This window comes from Equus przewalskii, chromosome 25 (genome assembly GCF_037783145.1).
Source record: "Equus przewalskii isolate Varuska chromosome 25, EquPr2, whole genome shotgun sequence".
Taxonomy (NCBI): domain Eukaryota; kingdom Metazoa; phylum Chordata; class Mammalia; order Perissodactyla; family Equidae; genus Equus; species Equus przewalskii.
The window spans coordinates 33696168-33711850 of record NC_091855.1 but is presented as its reverse complement, the minus strand read 5'-3'; the positions used below and the strand labels follow the sequence as shown (position 1 = coordinate 33711850).

At 39.3% G+C, this 15683-nt stretch overlaps 1 protein-coding gene across 4 annotated transcripts in view; it reads left to right on the top strand.

Moving 5' to 3' along the window:
• The window catches only part of RPS6KA5 (ribosomal protein S6 kinase A5), a 164631-nt gene that overhangs the window by 115392 nt on the left and 33556 nt on the right, over positions 1 to 15683 (top strand). For 3 of the 4 annotated variants that reach the window (XM_070594422.1, XM_070594421.1, XM_070594423.1), the window contains exons 6-7: positions 3415 to 3498; positions 5930 to 6033. In XM_070594422.1, the coding sequence (XP_070450523.1) occupies positions 3415 to 3498; positions 5930 to 6033 (188 nt within the window). Of the gene's footprint in view, positions 1 to 3414; positions 3499 to 5929; positions 6034 to 6769; positions 6956 to 15683 lie in introns of those variants that run through there. The other variant, XM_070594424.1, reaches the window with a different exon arrangement.

Below are 15683 nucleotides of genomic sequence, written 5' to 3'. Positions count from 1 at the left end.
GTGCTGTCTTGGATGGTTAGCAATGCAATATTTACTTCTTTTTTAAAAATCAAACATTTCTAAATATTCGTTGTGAGGAGATCAAAATTAGATGGGAAAAAATACGGGATGGAGGAAAACACTTCTTTTCAATGATAATTTAACGTTTAACTCACAAATTTAGCTATCTTAAGCAGAAAAGATCAGGATAAAATATTGGCAAGTAAAAGCTGGGAATGATTTAATCCAGTGTTTATCGAGAAATGCCTGCGAGTTTGGCAGTTTAGTTCCTATGTGGATTCTTCCTTAGAAAGAAACCAGCTTTTTGTCCAGTGTTACCTGATCTTTCTCTCTAACAGTGAAGCCTCCTTGAGCAGCTGATCACGTCAGCACAAGAATGCTCCATGTTATCTGCCAGGATGGTGCACACACTGCTTTTACTGTTTTCTCATCTTTTAATCTGTGGTAGCTTTAATAAGTGATGTTGCTTATTAAATAGCATGGACTTAAATGCTGGATAGATTGATTGCCTGTCTCCTTGAGAAATATATTACTCTGAAGGTATTTTGAACAAATAGTAAACAATAATCATAATAGAATTTAGCTGTGTTATCCTAGCCTTTTTATATCTTAGTTCATAAAATAGTACCTTGAAATCTTTCCTGCCCCCACCAGAGACCTACCCCTGCCGTGCTTCATCAGTTCGTCTTCTTGGTAGAATTATTTGAAAGGCATTCAGTGTACACTCTAGATGACATGCATCTTCCTGGGCAGATAAACACAAATTCAAAGTTAAAATTGGGGATATTTTTACAAATAGAAGATAACCTCTTAGGAAATTGAGGTTGGCACACTAAAAGTTAGTACACTTCCACTGGGAGAGAGGGAGAGGAAGCAGCACAGAATTGCAAGGGGCTAAAGTGGCAATGTTTGAAAGTAACAGAGAGACTTAAGAAATGCTTCGTTTTTGTTTATGGTTATTCCCCAGTGACTGGAACTTCCCAACACTGAAGCTTTAATTTTTCTGTCTCCTGGAATTTATATCAAATAAATAATTATAGATAACTATCTATAAATTGAGACAATTATTTATTAATGTAGGCACTACCTGCTCACCCCTCCCCCTGAAAAACAGAGAAGCTACAATAAAAGAGAGATCAAAACTCACGTGGAGAAGGTGGAGGAGGTATCTTTGAGCACCTGGTGTGGTTCTGAGCTTCCTCTGTGTCGAGACAGTTAAGCACTAAGCTGCATTCTTCTCATGGTCAGATAAAATAAGACGTGGGAAGTGGTGGGGACTATCAGAACTTTCTGGCAGTAATCAGTAAGATCCGTATGTTTCATATCCTTTTTACGGTAAACTTATGACTATCTAGTGTTTTGAAGAAGAAAGTGCACATTTTCATGACTTTCAATTTGTAAAATTTAATCATTTCTCATACTTAGAAGGAAATATGCATAATTTCAAGATGATTTGTGACTTGAATCTGCCTATAAATGGAAATGAAAATTGTTTGCTAAAAAGGCTAGTTTTCTAAATAAATAAAATTCTAGGAAAGTAATAAATTAAAACATGTCATTTTACTCTTAAACCAGTTTAGGAGAATTTTCTTTTTCACTATATCTAAGCTTGATTTTGGATATAATGCTTTGAAGGTATCTTTTAAGATGAGATCAAATGATAAGTACTATGACTTAGTAATTTTTATGTGTTTCTTTATGTCAGCTCTACAGTGATTTTTGCTTAAAAGGGGCTATTGCATAATAAGTAGTGTATTAACTAAAAACACTTTAGTTTTATGAAGTTTGGCATTTTAAAAAATTGATTTTGTAGTACTTTTTAATAATTCAGTGACAGATGTATACTTCCTAGTACACACATTTTTTTCTGCCAGCTAACAGAAAAGACAATTTTCTGTGGATCTAACCATAATTGAATTATTTCTTTTAGTTTCTAGGAGGAATCTTTCAATATGTGTAGCACATGAAAAGAAAGAAATGAATCATAAACCATATTAATTTTATTTTTCTATATGTGTGTATATATATGTGTATGTGTGTGTGTGTGTGTGTATTACAATTAAGTAGTTTTAATACATTTGTGACCACAGTGTTTAAATAAATTCATTACAATTCGTTGTCTCTGGGCTTAACTTGCAGCCAATAAAGTAGGGGACTTCTGCCACTTGTATAACATTGCTAGAGTAGTGTTCGTTATGTTTAAAATTGGTAAATAAGAGGAATGCTTATTTCTCTTGAAACGTTGCTGGTGGAAGAAGACTGAAGTGTAAATCAAAAAGCTTCCTCTAAAATAGTTTTGTGAAATATTTTAATGACACCAAAGTGCCTTTAAGAGTTTCAGATAGAACCTCACGAATGTCTATTATTAAAGAGGAATTCTTTTTTTCTCTATTTGATATATCTGCATAGCAATTTAGATATTTACTGTCCTTTATTACATAGGGATGAGTCATATGACGCGGTTGTTTAAAAATTACTTCAGTTTTTAAAATTAATTTTCGGGTTGACATATTAAATTAGCCCTTTTTAAAGTTTTACAAAAGAGAAACAACTGTCTTTAAGAGACAGTATTTTTTTAAAGACAGTTTTGTTCATCATCACTAAACATACCATTGGTAGCGCCAAACCTAGACCAGGCAGTAAAGGAGGAAGAATTTTTTCATTGGTTCTCTACTCCTTTCCTAGCATTTGGTCTTCCTTTCCCCTTCAAGTTTCCCAATGTTTTCCCCATCTTGCCTATCAGGAAATAAGGTCATCCATACTAAAGTATTAGGCAGTCCATGTTCCCCTACTGGGACTATTTATATTCTTACATAAAAAAGGTTAAAGATCAGTGCTGGCCTGGCGGTGCAGCAGTTAAGTGCGCACATTCCGCTTCGGTGGCCCAGGGTTCCCTGGTTCAGATCCCAGGTGCAGACATGGCACCGCTTGGCAAGCCATGCTGTGGCAGGCATCCCACATATAAAGTAGAGGAAGATAGGCACGGATGTTAGCTCAGGGCCCATCTTCCTCAGCAAAAAGAGGATTGGCAGCCGATGTTAGCTCAGAGCTAATCTTCCTCAAAAGAAAAAAAAAAGGTTAAAGATCAGTAATGGAAATATACACACATACAGACAAGAAGAAGAGTGAATGAGTTGATTCATGGATGGATAGAGGGATGGAGGGGTGGGTGGATGGATGAATGAATGATGGGTAGAGTTTCAGGCATGGGAAGTCTTTCTGACAGGACATTTACCCAGGACTCATCCTCTATAGGTGATGGTCTGTCCTGGTGAGAAGAGGGCCTGTCAAGTAGGTTCTACCACTACTTTGCTACTGTGGTGTATGTCAGCCACGGATATGTATTATTAACTCTTCTTTTGTGATTTGTCATACTAGTTCAAAATCAAATCCCTTTTTGTTTGTTTGTTTAAGGGTGAAAGAGCATATTCCTTTTGTGGAACTATTGAATACATGGCACCAGATATTGTCAGAGGGGGAGATTCAGGACATGACAAGGTATGTTCTATTTTAGACACTTCTTGATATATCTCTATGATTTGTATAATAAGAATCCTAGTTAATAACTTAGATACAGCCTCTTCAGCAGAGCCCTCTTTCTGGTATTGTCTTACCTGCATTTTTTTCTCTCCATTGTATGTATGCATGAACACATTACGATAGCTAGTGTTTTGGAGGAAAAAGGTAATATAAAAGTTAGGACATTCTAGCTTTCCGTGTTTTCTGGTTTTATTGGTGAGTATAATTTTTTGTTTTATAGAGTAACATTCTTGTTAAAGGAAACCTCAAAATCAACTAATTCTTCAAATAATTATTTTATTTCCATTAAAAGAGTCTATATCTTGAACAGAGCACCAGTTGTAACTCTGTTTAAAACAGAAATCATTATTTTTCTGTTGATGGGATCTGATCCTTTAGGACACAACTGAGCCAGAATGAAATACAGAAGTGTCACTGAAAGCATAAGCTGTGCACGTGGTTCCTGTCTGCGTCATGCTGAATGATTTTGGACAGTGTTTATTGGCCTTATTGAGTTTTGCTAGAAAAACATACAGAAACATACAGTGACATGTTTCACCTTTAGTTGATATTTGCTTTCTAAGAGATCATTGAAAAGAGAATCTCTCATATTTTCTTATTCCCAATTTCTGCTTTAAACTTTGTAGAGATACTGGGGACTTTGTTGATTATCTCTGCAGCAGAAACAACCATTGTAACAATCCTTGGAGAAAGAAAAAAATCCTGCTTTCAAGATCATCTAAGTTTGCTTTCCTAAGCGCTCGAAAAAGCTGAGTTTTTTTCCTCCTCACTTCCCTTTGTATATGCAAAATGAAGATTGCAGAAGAGACTTTCCAAGTAGTTATATTATAAAATCTAGGTCACTTATTTTTTCTTCCAATAATAGAGGGTACAGATTTGTTCAGTTCTTTCTCAACACTTTTACTTTATTAATATCTTTCTTCAAATAAGGAATTCTGACTATTTTTTGCTCTTCATCTGCCCTTCATCATCCTCTTTCAAAATCCCATATCTACAGTCCAGATATCTTAAGTATGGAGCATCATTGGTCTCCTTGCTAATGGTTAATCATATATTTAAAAGCCTGTTCTTCAGGTTTGTGTGGAATTGGTTTCAGGCCATGACGAGGAATCTGATTGTAGATCTGTATCCTTTTAAGAGTGTGGTTTCGAATCTAACAGCAAAACATTCTGAGGGTCCTGTCCCAGATGGCCGTAACACTGCTTGTAGAAATCAAAGAATTGAATTGCTGGTTCAGTTTGCTTCACGGTATTCTTTGAGACTATTGGGGAATTTGATAGCAATTTATAACTGTTAAAATTTGATAATTACTGCCTAAGACCTAACGGAACCAAATTTTGAGAAAGAAAAACCTTATATTATTCCTAGAATTTCTGTTTACCTGAGATCCAGAATACAGCTAGTCAATAAGTATTCTTTCCTATTCATGGAACACCTCAACAACTTTGAGTTAGTTAAGTGAGATAATGTATGTGAAGTGCTCATTACTGTACCTGGCTCTGACTCCTCCTTTCCTGATTTCAGATTACCTGATCCTGTTTTATATGTCATTGTTACATATTTTTTTAAAATAGCTCTAGGCTCATAAATTTTGCATCATCTCTCTGAAACTTTGGCCCTGAAATTGGAAGCCGAGTTTAAAATTTTAGCATATAAATTCATGTATTCGGCAGTTATTAAAATCTTGATTTGCCTAATTATGAAAGAACTAATTTTCAATATCTCAAAATTCTCTAAGTTCTATATAATTTGCTATGCTTCTAGTTCAGGTACCTGCATTTATTAATTAGTTTCCAATTTAGATCACATTTTATTTTATGTTATTTAAGATCTCTTCATGCTTCCCACAAATGAAGACTCTTAGATTTATGTGATAAGTTCTCTAAGAGGAATTGATTTAGGTGGTTATGAAAAAATAACAGCTTTAGATGGGATTTTTTTTTCATTTTTATTCTTTGACTTTAAGTACTTTCATAGTATTTATTGGAGCTGAATAATTAATAAAAATACTGATTGGTACTTTTTTTTCTCCTATCATAAGTCCAAAGATTTCACTTACTTAAAATTTTAAAAATTTATTTCAAATTTAAAATTAAAAAAAAATTAACCAAAGGAGAACCATTACTAGTTTAGGAAATAATTGAAACACTTTTCACACCTTGATTGACTTCACTATGTTTAACTTCTACTCTGAGGATACCTGGATATTTGTTCTCTAAATGTCTTTCTTGCATGTGTTAATTTCATACTCCTTGCACAGAAAGCTATGTACAAAATCTTTTTGTTCAATTATTTTCCAAATATATTGCTTTATTTTGTTCATTTTTGTTCCTTATAAAATATTATGTTAGTTAATATTCTATAAAACGAAATTATTGTTATTTTATAGGCAGTTGACTGGTGGAGTTTAGGTGTTCTAATGTATGAACTACTAACTGGAGCATCTCCTTTCACTGTTGATGGAGAGAAGAATTCCCAAGCTGAGATATCTAGGTAAGACTTAACAAAATAAAATAAATGTTTTGTTTTCTCAAAGGAACTGATCAAATTTCTGCAGTTAGGCTGATGGAGAAAATGGTTTTTTAAATGTGGATAGACAAAATGATGTTCAAGTGATAAATTTACATTTATATTCATATAGGAGGAAGATATATAACCTTTATATTTCTTATATTTTGTGTGCCCAATTAGATCTTAACTTTGATAGAGATAATGTCGTAATTTTTGTGTGCTCCAAAGCACTCAGCGTATTGTCTTAACCTAGTAAGTACATCATATACTGAGAAGTTTATTTAATGAATACTGTTTTCCCACTTTATACATAATGTGGGTTCTTTGTGAGTTTAATATAAAACAGTAGTGATATTTTCCACTGATCCGTATTTACCATAAACTCGCCCTCTTACAGGCTATCACGGCATTATTGTATTCCTTTCCTTCGTGGCAGTTATCACAATTGCAATATTACATTTTTGTTGATCCTTAGTTGATGAATGTCTGTCTGTCCCGCTAGATTGTAAGCTCCGTGAGAGCAAGGGGCACGTCTGGCTTTGATCCTCAGCACTGTGTGCTCAGATGCCAGCACCGTGCTTTACTACGCAGAATTCAAGAAATATTTTTGGAATGAAATGAGTTAATGAACAAATAAATGAACAGTGATAAAACATTATACTAATTACTAGTTATGTTTTTTCCTGTTTTTACTTGAATTTTATAACTTTGAGAACAGATATGACCTTAAAAATTAAAAATTGAGACTTCCACTTCTTACCAAGATGGAATAACAGGGACTGGATTTACTTTCCTGCCTGAAACAATTTTTAAAAAGGGCAAAATATATGAAACAACAGTGTTGAAGACATTGAGCATCTAGCAATGAAGGACAGTGAACACTGAGAGACGGAATATAAACGAGGTGAGCCCTGTGATTGCCCAGCTTACTGCCTTGAGAGTGTTCAGGCTGCAGCTGCAGGGAGGGGAAAGCAGGCAGAGCTGAGGAGATGGAACTGAAAGTCCAGGAAGACCAAGGCAGCTAGAGTTTGCAGGGCAGCATGTCAGAGAGGAGAAAGCTGCAGAGAGAGAGAAGTCCAGAGATTTGCAGAAGGTACCTCTCAAATGTTCAGTTAAGTATTGATAAGCACGCGTGTGTGAGGGAACCACTCAATATAGTTGTTATCTCTCCAAACTGATCTATCGATTCAGCATAATCACAATCCCAGCAGGGTTTTTTTTGTAGAAACTGACAACCTGGGTCTAAAATTCATATAGAAATGCAGAGGATCTAGAATAGCCAAATCACCTTTGAAAAGGTAGGCCAAAATTGATTTCAAGACTTATAAGCTATAATACTTAAAACACTGCGGTGTTTGTGTCAAGACAGACAAATCATCAGTGAACTTGAATAGAAAGTGAAGAAATAGAACCACACAGATGTAGGCAACTGATATTTTTTACAAAGGTGCAAAGTCAATTTGGTGGAGAAAAGATAGCCTTTTCAACGAATGATGCTGGAAACATTGGCTATCATATGGGAAAATAAATGAACTTTGATCAATACTTTTCATCACACAGAAAAATTAACTAAAAATGGATCATAGACCTAAATGTAAAACCTAAAACTATAAAATTCGTGGAAGAAAACATAAAGGAAAAATCTTTGTGACCTTGAATTAGACAAAGATTTCTTAGAGACAACACAAAAAGTACAATCCATAAAAGGAAACATTGATAAATTGGATTTCATCAAAATTAGATACTTGTGCTCTTCTCAAGAAGCTGTTAAGAGGAATGGAAAGACAAGCCACAGACTGTGATAAAATTACAAATCATAATTGATAAAGGACTGTATCCAGAATACATAAAGGACTCCCAAAACTCAAGGAAAAACAACCTCCATTTTTAAAAATGGGCAAAAGATTTGAACAGACAGTTCACCAAAGAAGATCTATGGCTGGCAGATAAAAGCACATGAAAAGATGACCAACCTCATTAGTCTTTAGAGAATTGCAAATTAAACACAATGAGATACCACTATATACTCACTGGAATGGCTAAAAATAAAGAAACTGACTATATTAGTCAGGGTTCTCCAGAGAAACAGAACTAATAGAATACGTATATATACATATACACACACATATATAAGGAGATTTATTATAAGGAATTGGCTCACACAATTGTGGCGGCTGAGAAATCCCATGATCTGCCATCTGCAAGCTGGAGATCCAGGAAAGACAGTGGTAAATTCCAGTCTGAATCTGAAGGCCTGAAAAGGAGAGGAGCCAGTGGTGTAATTGCCAGTCCACGAGCAGAAGACCCATGTCCCGGGTTAAGCAGGCAGGAAGGGACCAAGTCCTCCCTTCCTGTGCTTTTCTTTTCTATTCAGGCCCTCAAGGGTTTGGGTGGTGCCTACCCACAGTGGGGAAGGGATTCAAATGCTAGTCTCATCTGGAAACATCCTCAGAAACACACCCAGAAATAATGTTTAATCAGAGCAACCCTGGGCCAGTTGAGTGACACTTAAAATTAACCATGACAAGTCCACCCCTTGTCAACTTGGCAGCCATACACATTTCCTTAAACCATACTTAATCTCCAAATAAAGACAATAATAAGGTCATAATTCCACCTAACATGATACAGCTGCCCTGCCTACAACAGAAAACCCACAAACCCCTTCCACAGAAGAGGATGTAAACTCCCTGAGTCTCCTTTATGTCCCGTAACTTAAATACCATGGTATAAAATTAACAGTACTGAAATACCACGATGGAAAGTCAGCACGTCTTATTTTACATGATAAGGAAATAAGGGAGGAAAAGAAAACACAGACATAGATATGTATTTAAAACATTTATTTGTTTATACACACACAAATGTATTCATGGCAAAATAAGAAGGAAGTACTTATGGCCATTACAGTCCTCATTTCTATAAGTGGTTACGGGATCATCATTGGTATTTATAACTACCTTCTACTACCCACTCTGTATTCCCTTTGCCTTCAGCAAGTACCTCAGCTGGTCATGGCTCTTTACCTTGTGAGGCTACCCAAACCCTCACTCCTGCCTAGACTGAGTTGTTGTAGTTTTCAATTGACCTTAATCACAAGACATGGTAATGCTAATAGATACCCTCAGGGATCTCCTCTATTCTAGACATACTCTTCCTTACTTCCATTGTGGGGTAGCAGTCCAGTTTCCTCTTGGTAGTAATGATCATTCACCTAGTCAGCACCATAACTCCCCTTTTTGCCTGTTGATTCGGAGGCATGAGGAACCTAAAGATGCTGGGTGGCAGTCTTAACTTCCGGTTCAATGGAATCATTGTTGTATCTCTTGGTGGAAGCATTTCTCCCCCAGGGCAGCGGAGCATAAAGTCATGGGAACAGGAAGTAAACACTTTGCTAGTGGGTCACTAGAGGTAATAGTGAGTGGTGCTACTCCCATTTCTACCCCTTGATTTCTGGACCCGTGAATTCGGACTGTGGGAGAAACAGCACCAATATACTGGATGTTGGTTCAGAGACTAGAGCCTTCTGGAGAACCTTGCCTGAGCCCTGCAAGGTATGGCTGCCTACCTCACAATGTAATTGAGTATTCAAAAGGCACTTCCACCTGAAGAAGGCAGCTACTTCTGGATGGTGGAGAATGTGGTAAGACCAGCTAAGTCCGTGAGCACGGGCCCATGGCTGCACTTCTTTTGCTGTGAAGTGAGTTCCCCAGTCAGAAGCGATGCTGTGTGAAATACCATGACGGTGCATAAAGCATTTTGTAGGTCCATGGATGGTAGTTTTGGCAGAAGCATTGTATGCAGGGAAGACAAATCCATATCTATAGTAAGTGTCTATTCTAGTTAGAGTGAAACTCTGCCCCTTTCATAATGGAAATAGTCCAATGTAATCAACCTGCCACTAGGTAGCAGACTGATGACCCTGGGGATTGGTGCCATTTTCAGCACTAAATTGGTATCTGCTGCTGGCAGATTGTGCACTCAGTGGTAGCCATAGCCAGGTCAATTTTGGTGAGTGGAAGTCCATGTTTCTGGGCCCATATGCAACCTCAATCCTGGCCACCATGACTGCTTTGTTCATGAGCCGACTGGGTAATGAGAGGGTTGACTGGAGAAGGAGGCTGTCTGGGATCCAGAGAACAGATCATCCTATCCACTTGATTATTAAAATCGTCCTCTGCCGAGATCACCTTTTGGTGAGTCTTCCTGTGGGACACAAATATCTTCACATTTTTTTGCCCATTCAGAGAGGTCTATCTACATACCTCTTCCCCAGATATCTTTGTCAACCAGACTTCCTTGTCACCAATTTTCTAATCATGTTCCTTCCAAGTGCATCCAGCCAAACCGTTGGACAGAGCCCATTAATCTATATAAAATCACCCATGTGGCCATTTCTCCCTCCCAATAGAATGAATAACCAGGCACACTGCTCAAGGTTCTGCCCGCTGGGAAGATTTCCCTTAACCACTGTCCTTCAGGAATGTCCCAGAAAGGAGCTGTAGTGCTGCAGCTGTCCACTTACAGGTGGCATCTGCACATCATGCAGCACCATCTGTAAACCAGGCCTGAGTCTTCTCTTTCTCTGTCAACTATTGTAGAGAACTCTCCATGAGGCCAAAGATCTAGGCTGTCAGAGAGAAGGTGGGGGAGCAGGAGTGGGGACCGTGGGCATTTGGACCACTTCTTCATGTAACTTACTTGTGCCTTCAGGGCCTGCTCAGGCCCGATCTTGTGTGTACCACTTCCAGTTGCTGTGTACTCCCAACTTTATGGCTTGATGGTTCAGATAACACCCAGTTTATAATGCACATCTCAGGTCACGTGTAACTTGAGGGCCCACAGTTCAGTGTTCAGTCTCTACTAAGGCCCGGGAGCAGACTAAGAGTTGTTTCTTGGGGCTGACCCCATTGTCCAGTGGTTAGGTTAGTGTGCTCTGCTTCGGTGGCCCAGGGTTTCACCGGTTCAGATCCTGGGTGTGGACATGGCACCACTCATCAGGCCATGCGGAGGTGGCATCCCACACAGCACAACCAGAAGGACCTGCAACTAGAATATACAACTATGTACTGGGGGACTTTGGGAAGAAGAAGAAGGAGAAAAACAAAAAACATTGGCAACAGTTGTTAGCTCAGGTGCCAATCTTAAAAAAAAAAAAAAAAAGTTTCTCAAAAGGGGAGTAGTTATCCACAAAAGATGGCAGAGTTTTGCTCCAAAATCCTAAGAATCTGTGCTACGTTTCACCTATAGGGACCTGCCAAAGGCTCCAGACAGCATCTCTATCTGCCACTGACACTTCAAGCACCATTGAATCTGCTGGATCATATGGCCCAAGTGGCAGAGCAGCTTGAACAGCAGCCTGGACCTGTTGCAGAGCCTTCTTTTGTTCTGGGCCTGACTCGACGACAGCTTTTCAGGTCACTTGGTAAATAGGCCAGAGTAACACACCCGATGAGGAATATGTTGCCTCCAAAATCCAAAGAAGCCCACAAGACATTGTGCCTCTCTTTTGGTTGTAGGAGGGATCAGATGCAACGACTTATCCTTCACCTTAGAAGGGATATCTTGACTTGCCCCATCCCCCTGGACCCCTACAAATCACTAAGGTAGAAGGGCCCTGAATTTCAGTCAGATTTCTTTTCCATCCTCTGACACGCAAATGTCTTACCAATAAGTCTAGAGTAGTTGCTGCTTCTTACTCACTAGGTCCAATCAGCATAAGCTTGTCAATGTAATGGACCAGTGTGATATCTTATGGAAAGGAAAGGTTATCAGGAGCCTTGTGAACTAAATTATGACACAGGGCTAGAGAGATGATACACCCCTGAAGCAGGACAGTGAAGGTACATTGTTGTCTTTCCCAGCTGAAAGCAACTCCTTTTGGCAGGCCTTAAGGACAGGGATGGAGAAAAAGGTACATGTTAGATCAATAGCTGCATACCAGATACCGGGGACATGTTAAGTTGTTCAAGCAATCAAACCACATCTGGTACAGCAGCTGCAATTGGAGTCACCACCTGGTTAAACTTAGGATAATCCACTGTCATTCACCAACATCCAACTTTCTTCACAGGCCAAACAGGCGAGTTGAATGGGGATGTGGTAGGAATCACCACTCCTACATCTTTCAAGTCCTTGACAGTGGCAGTAATTTCAGCAATCCCCTAGGAATGCAGTATTGCTTTTGGTTTAGTATTTTCCTAGCTAGAGGCGGTTCTATTGGCTTCCACTTGACCTTTCCCACCATAATTGCCCTCATTCCATAGGTCAGGGAACCAATGTGGAGATTCTGCCAGCTGCTAAGTATATCTGTTCCAATTATGCCTTCTGGAACTGTGGAAATAACCACAAGATGGGTTCAAGAACCCACTGAACACACTGTGAGAAAGACCTAAGCTAAAACTCCGTTGATCACCTGACCTCCGTAAGGCCTACTCCGACTGGTGGGCCACATTGATGTTTTGGGTCACTCAGAAATAGTGTCAGTTCAGAACCAGTATCCAGTAGTCCCTGAAAGATCTGATTATTTCCTTTTTCCCAGTGTACAGTTACTCTGGTGAAAAGCCATAGGTCCCTTTGGGGAATGCTAGGAGAAAGATTAACAGTATACGTTTTCAGGATCCCTTCTCAAGACAACCCACCGTCCTCTTTATTCAAGAGGTCCGGGGTATGTAAACTGGCTCAAGTGTGGGAATTGATTGGGGTGGAAGGCAGGAGAGATGACCAAGGGACACAAGAAAACTTTGGAGGGTATTGAGGTTCTGAGTGCAGCTCTTCCCTCATCTCTGACACGGTTGGTTTTTCGTCTTCCATTCTCTGCCTTTGAAATGTAGAAAATGTTTGCCAAGAGATGTTTATTTGGTATTTCATTATCCATCAGTAAAATTTGCTTTATTAATGTGTTTTATTGTACTATTATAAGCATAGTGTTATATAAATTCAGGTCTAAGTGTTATCAAAATAATGATATTAAACGGCTGTAGCTGTACTGTTTAGGTCAGGGCAAACTGTAGCCTGCAAGCCAGGTCCATTCTGCTGCCTGTTTTTGTTTGGTGAGTGAGCTGAGAATGGTTTTTACATTCTTAAATGGTTGAAAAAACTCAAAAGATGAACAGTATTTTGTGATGTGAAAATTATATGAAATTCAAATTTCAGTGTCCATGAGTAAAGTTTTATTAGAACACAGCCATGCTCGTTCATTTGCATATCGTCTCTGGCTGCATTTGTGTTACCGCAGTAGTTGAATAATGGCCCCAGAGACCATACAGCTTACAGGGCCTAAAGCACTTATTGTCTGGCCTTGTGTTAGTTATCCTTTCTCCATTGCTAAGTAACAAATGACCTCAAAACTTAGTGGCATAAAACAGCATACGTTTATCATCTCAGAGTTTCTGTGGATCAGGAATGTGGGCACAGCTTAGCTAAGTTCTCTACTTCAGGGTCACTCACAGCCTCCAATCAAAGCGTTGGCTGGGCTGTAGTTATCTCAGGGCTCAACTGGGAAAGGATCTGCTGCTAAGCACATTCAGTTGTTGGCAGGGTTCAGTTCCTCCGGGTTGTTGGACTGGGAGCCTCGGTTCCTTGCTGGCAATTGGCTGAAGACCACCTTCAGTTCCTTGTCATGTGGGCCTAACATGGCAGCTTGTTTCATCAAAGCATGCAAGCTGGGAACGCAATAGAATCTGCTAGGAGGGTGGAAGGTTTTGCTACCAAATCATGAAAGTGGCATCTTGTCATCTTTACTGAATACTAGTCGTTAGAAGAAAGTCACTAGGTCCAGCCCACACTTAAGGGGAGGGGATTACAGAAGGCCATGAATACAAGGAGACAGTGATCACTGGGGAGCACTTAGAAGTCGGCCTACTATGGTTCCCTTACAAAGAAGTTTGTCAACCCTTGGTTTAGGTAATTAGTTTATTATTTGTTCTCCCAAGGAATGTTGCTCTTTACATAATTATTTTAATACATTGATTTTGTGTGACAAGCTGTGGTCTTCTGAAAAAAATCAAGACAGTAACTCTGTTGTACTTTGTGTTTTATCCATATTGATCAGTCTATAACACCTTGAATTAGCTCACTTGTATTTGTTGTTGTTGTTTTAAAGATTGGTGCCTGAGCTAACATCTGTTGCCAATCTTCTTTTTTTTCTCCCCCCTTCTTCTTCTCCCCAAAGCCCACCGCCCCCCCCCCCCCGTCATAGTTGTATGTTCTAGTTGTGAGTGCCTCTGGTTGTGTGCTCATTTGTATTTTCAAAAATTTTCTTTTTATAGATGTCTTGCTTTTAGATACAAGTATGAAAGAGTTACCAGTATCATTTCTTACCCTGTTTTAAGAAGAAATTATATTTATTTTTTCTGCTTTCTTATCCTTCTTATATCTTTATGACAAAATCCCTTATCAGCATACTTTATAAAGCCTTCTTGATTCCCAATATGCTGTTCATTTTTTTCTTTTTTTTTTAAAGATTGGCACCCGAGGTAACAACTGTTGTCAATCTTCTCTTTTTTTTTCCTGCTTTTTCTCCCAAAGCCCCCCAGTACATAGTTATATATTTTCATTGTGGGTCCTTCTAGTTGTGGCATGTGGGACACCGCCTCAGCATGGCCTGGCAAGCGGTGCCATGTCCACGCCCAGGATCCAAACCAGTGAGACCCTGGGCTGCCGGAGCGGAGCGCACGAACTTAACCACCCGGCCACAGGGCTGGCCCCTCGTTTTTTTCTTTTCTTCTTCATTTTGGATATATTTATACCCAATAGCAGCATTTATGTTTCCACTGGGGTTTTGACCAGTTACCCCAAAATCTGTTAATGTTTGTCACAATAACTATTCATCTCCACATCCTTCTGTATGACTCAAGTGCAGCAGCTTCTGACTAGAGTCCAGTGGTGGGAGGGGCGCACCAAGGAGAGGAGCAAGGTGAAATGACTCTTCCCTTGTACTCAGTTCCTCAGCTTTCTATCTGATTTCCTTTCATCATCCTTTACATCTGTTTACTCCTGCCTCACTTGCATAACATGTGGGAGTACAGCTGAATCATATCGTGTTATTAATTTGCCCTCTGAAGCACTCCCTGGTGGGTATAGGGTTTAGATCCCTGAATAAAACACAGGGATAATCCTTCCAACCATGTAGAGGATCCTTCAGAGCCGCCATCAGAATGGTTACCATTTCCTGTTCTCCCCTTAGTCTCATGCTCCCGCCTGAGACCTGGCCTTCTGTTGTTTCCGAGTGAGGCCCCTCTGTAGGCACTTACTACCACCTCTGATTACCCCCTAGCCAGTTCTTCACTATTCCCATCCACCTGAAGTCTCAAAGTCAGCATCATACCTACCGTGAAAGACCGTGGAGGGAAGAAGGTGGTCTTTTATGTCCATGATTCTGCTGTTTATTTTGCTCTCTGGAGTAACCTGCTGTTACTTGTGTGCTTGTGCTTCTCCGTGGCCTCCCCAGGAGAGCCTCATCCTTTTGGATCACGGTCCTGGCTCTGTACTCTGGCTCTTGCTCTCTGCCTCTGGCTCTTTTCCATTTACGAATCTCTTTGAAATTCCTTGCAATCCACTCTGCTCTTAACTTCAAATACTGCCTTAGTTTTTTGTCACATGTAACCACTTGGTCCCAAGGAGCCCCCAAG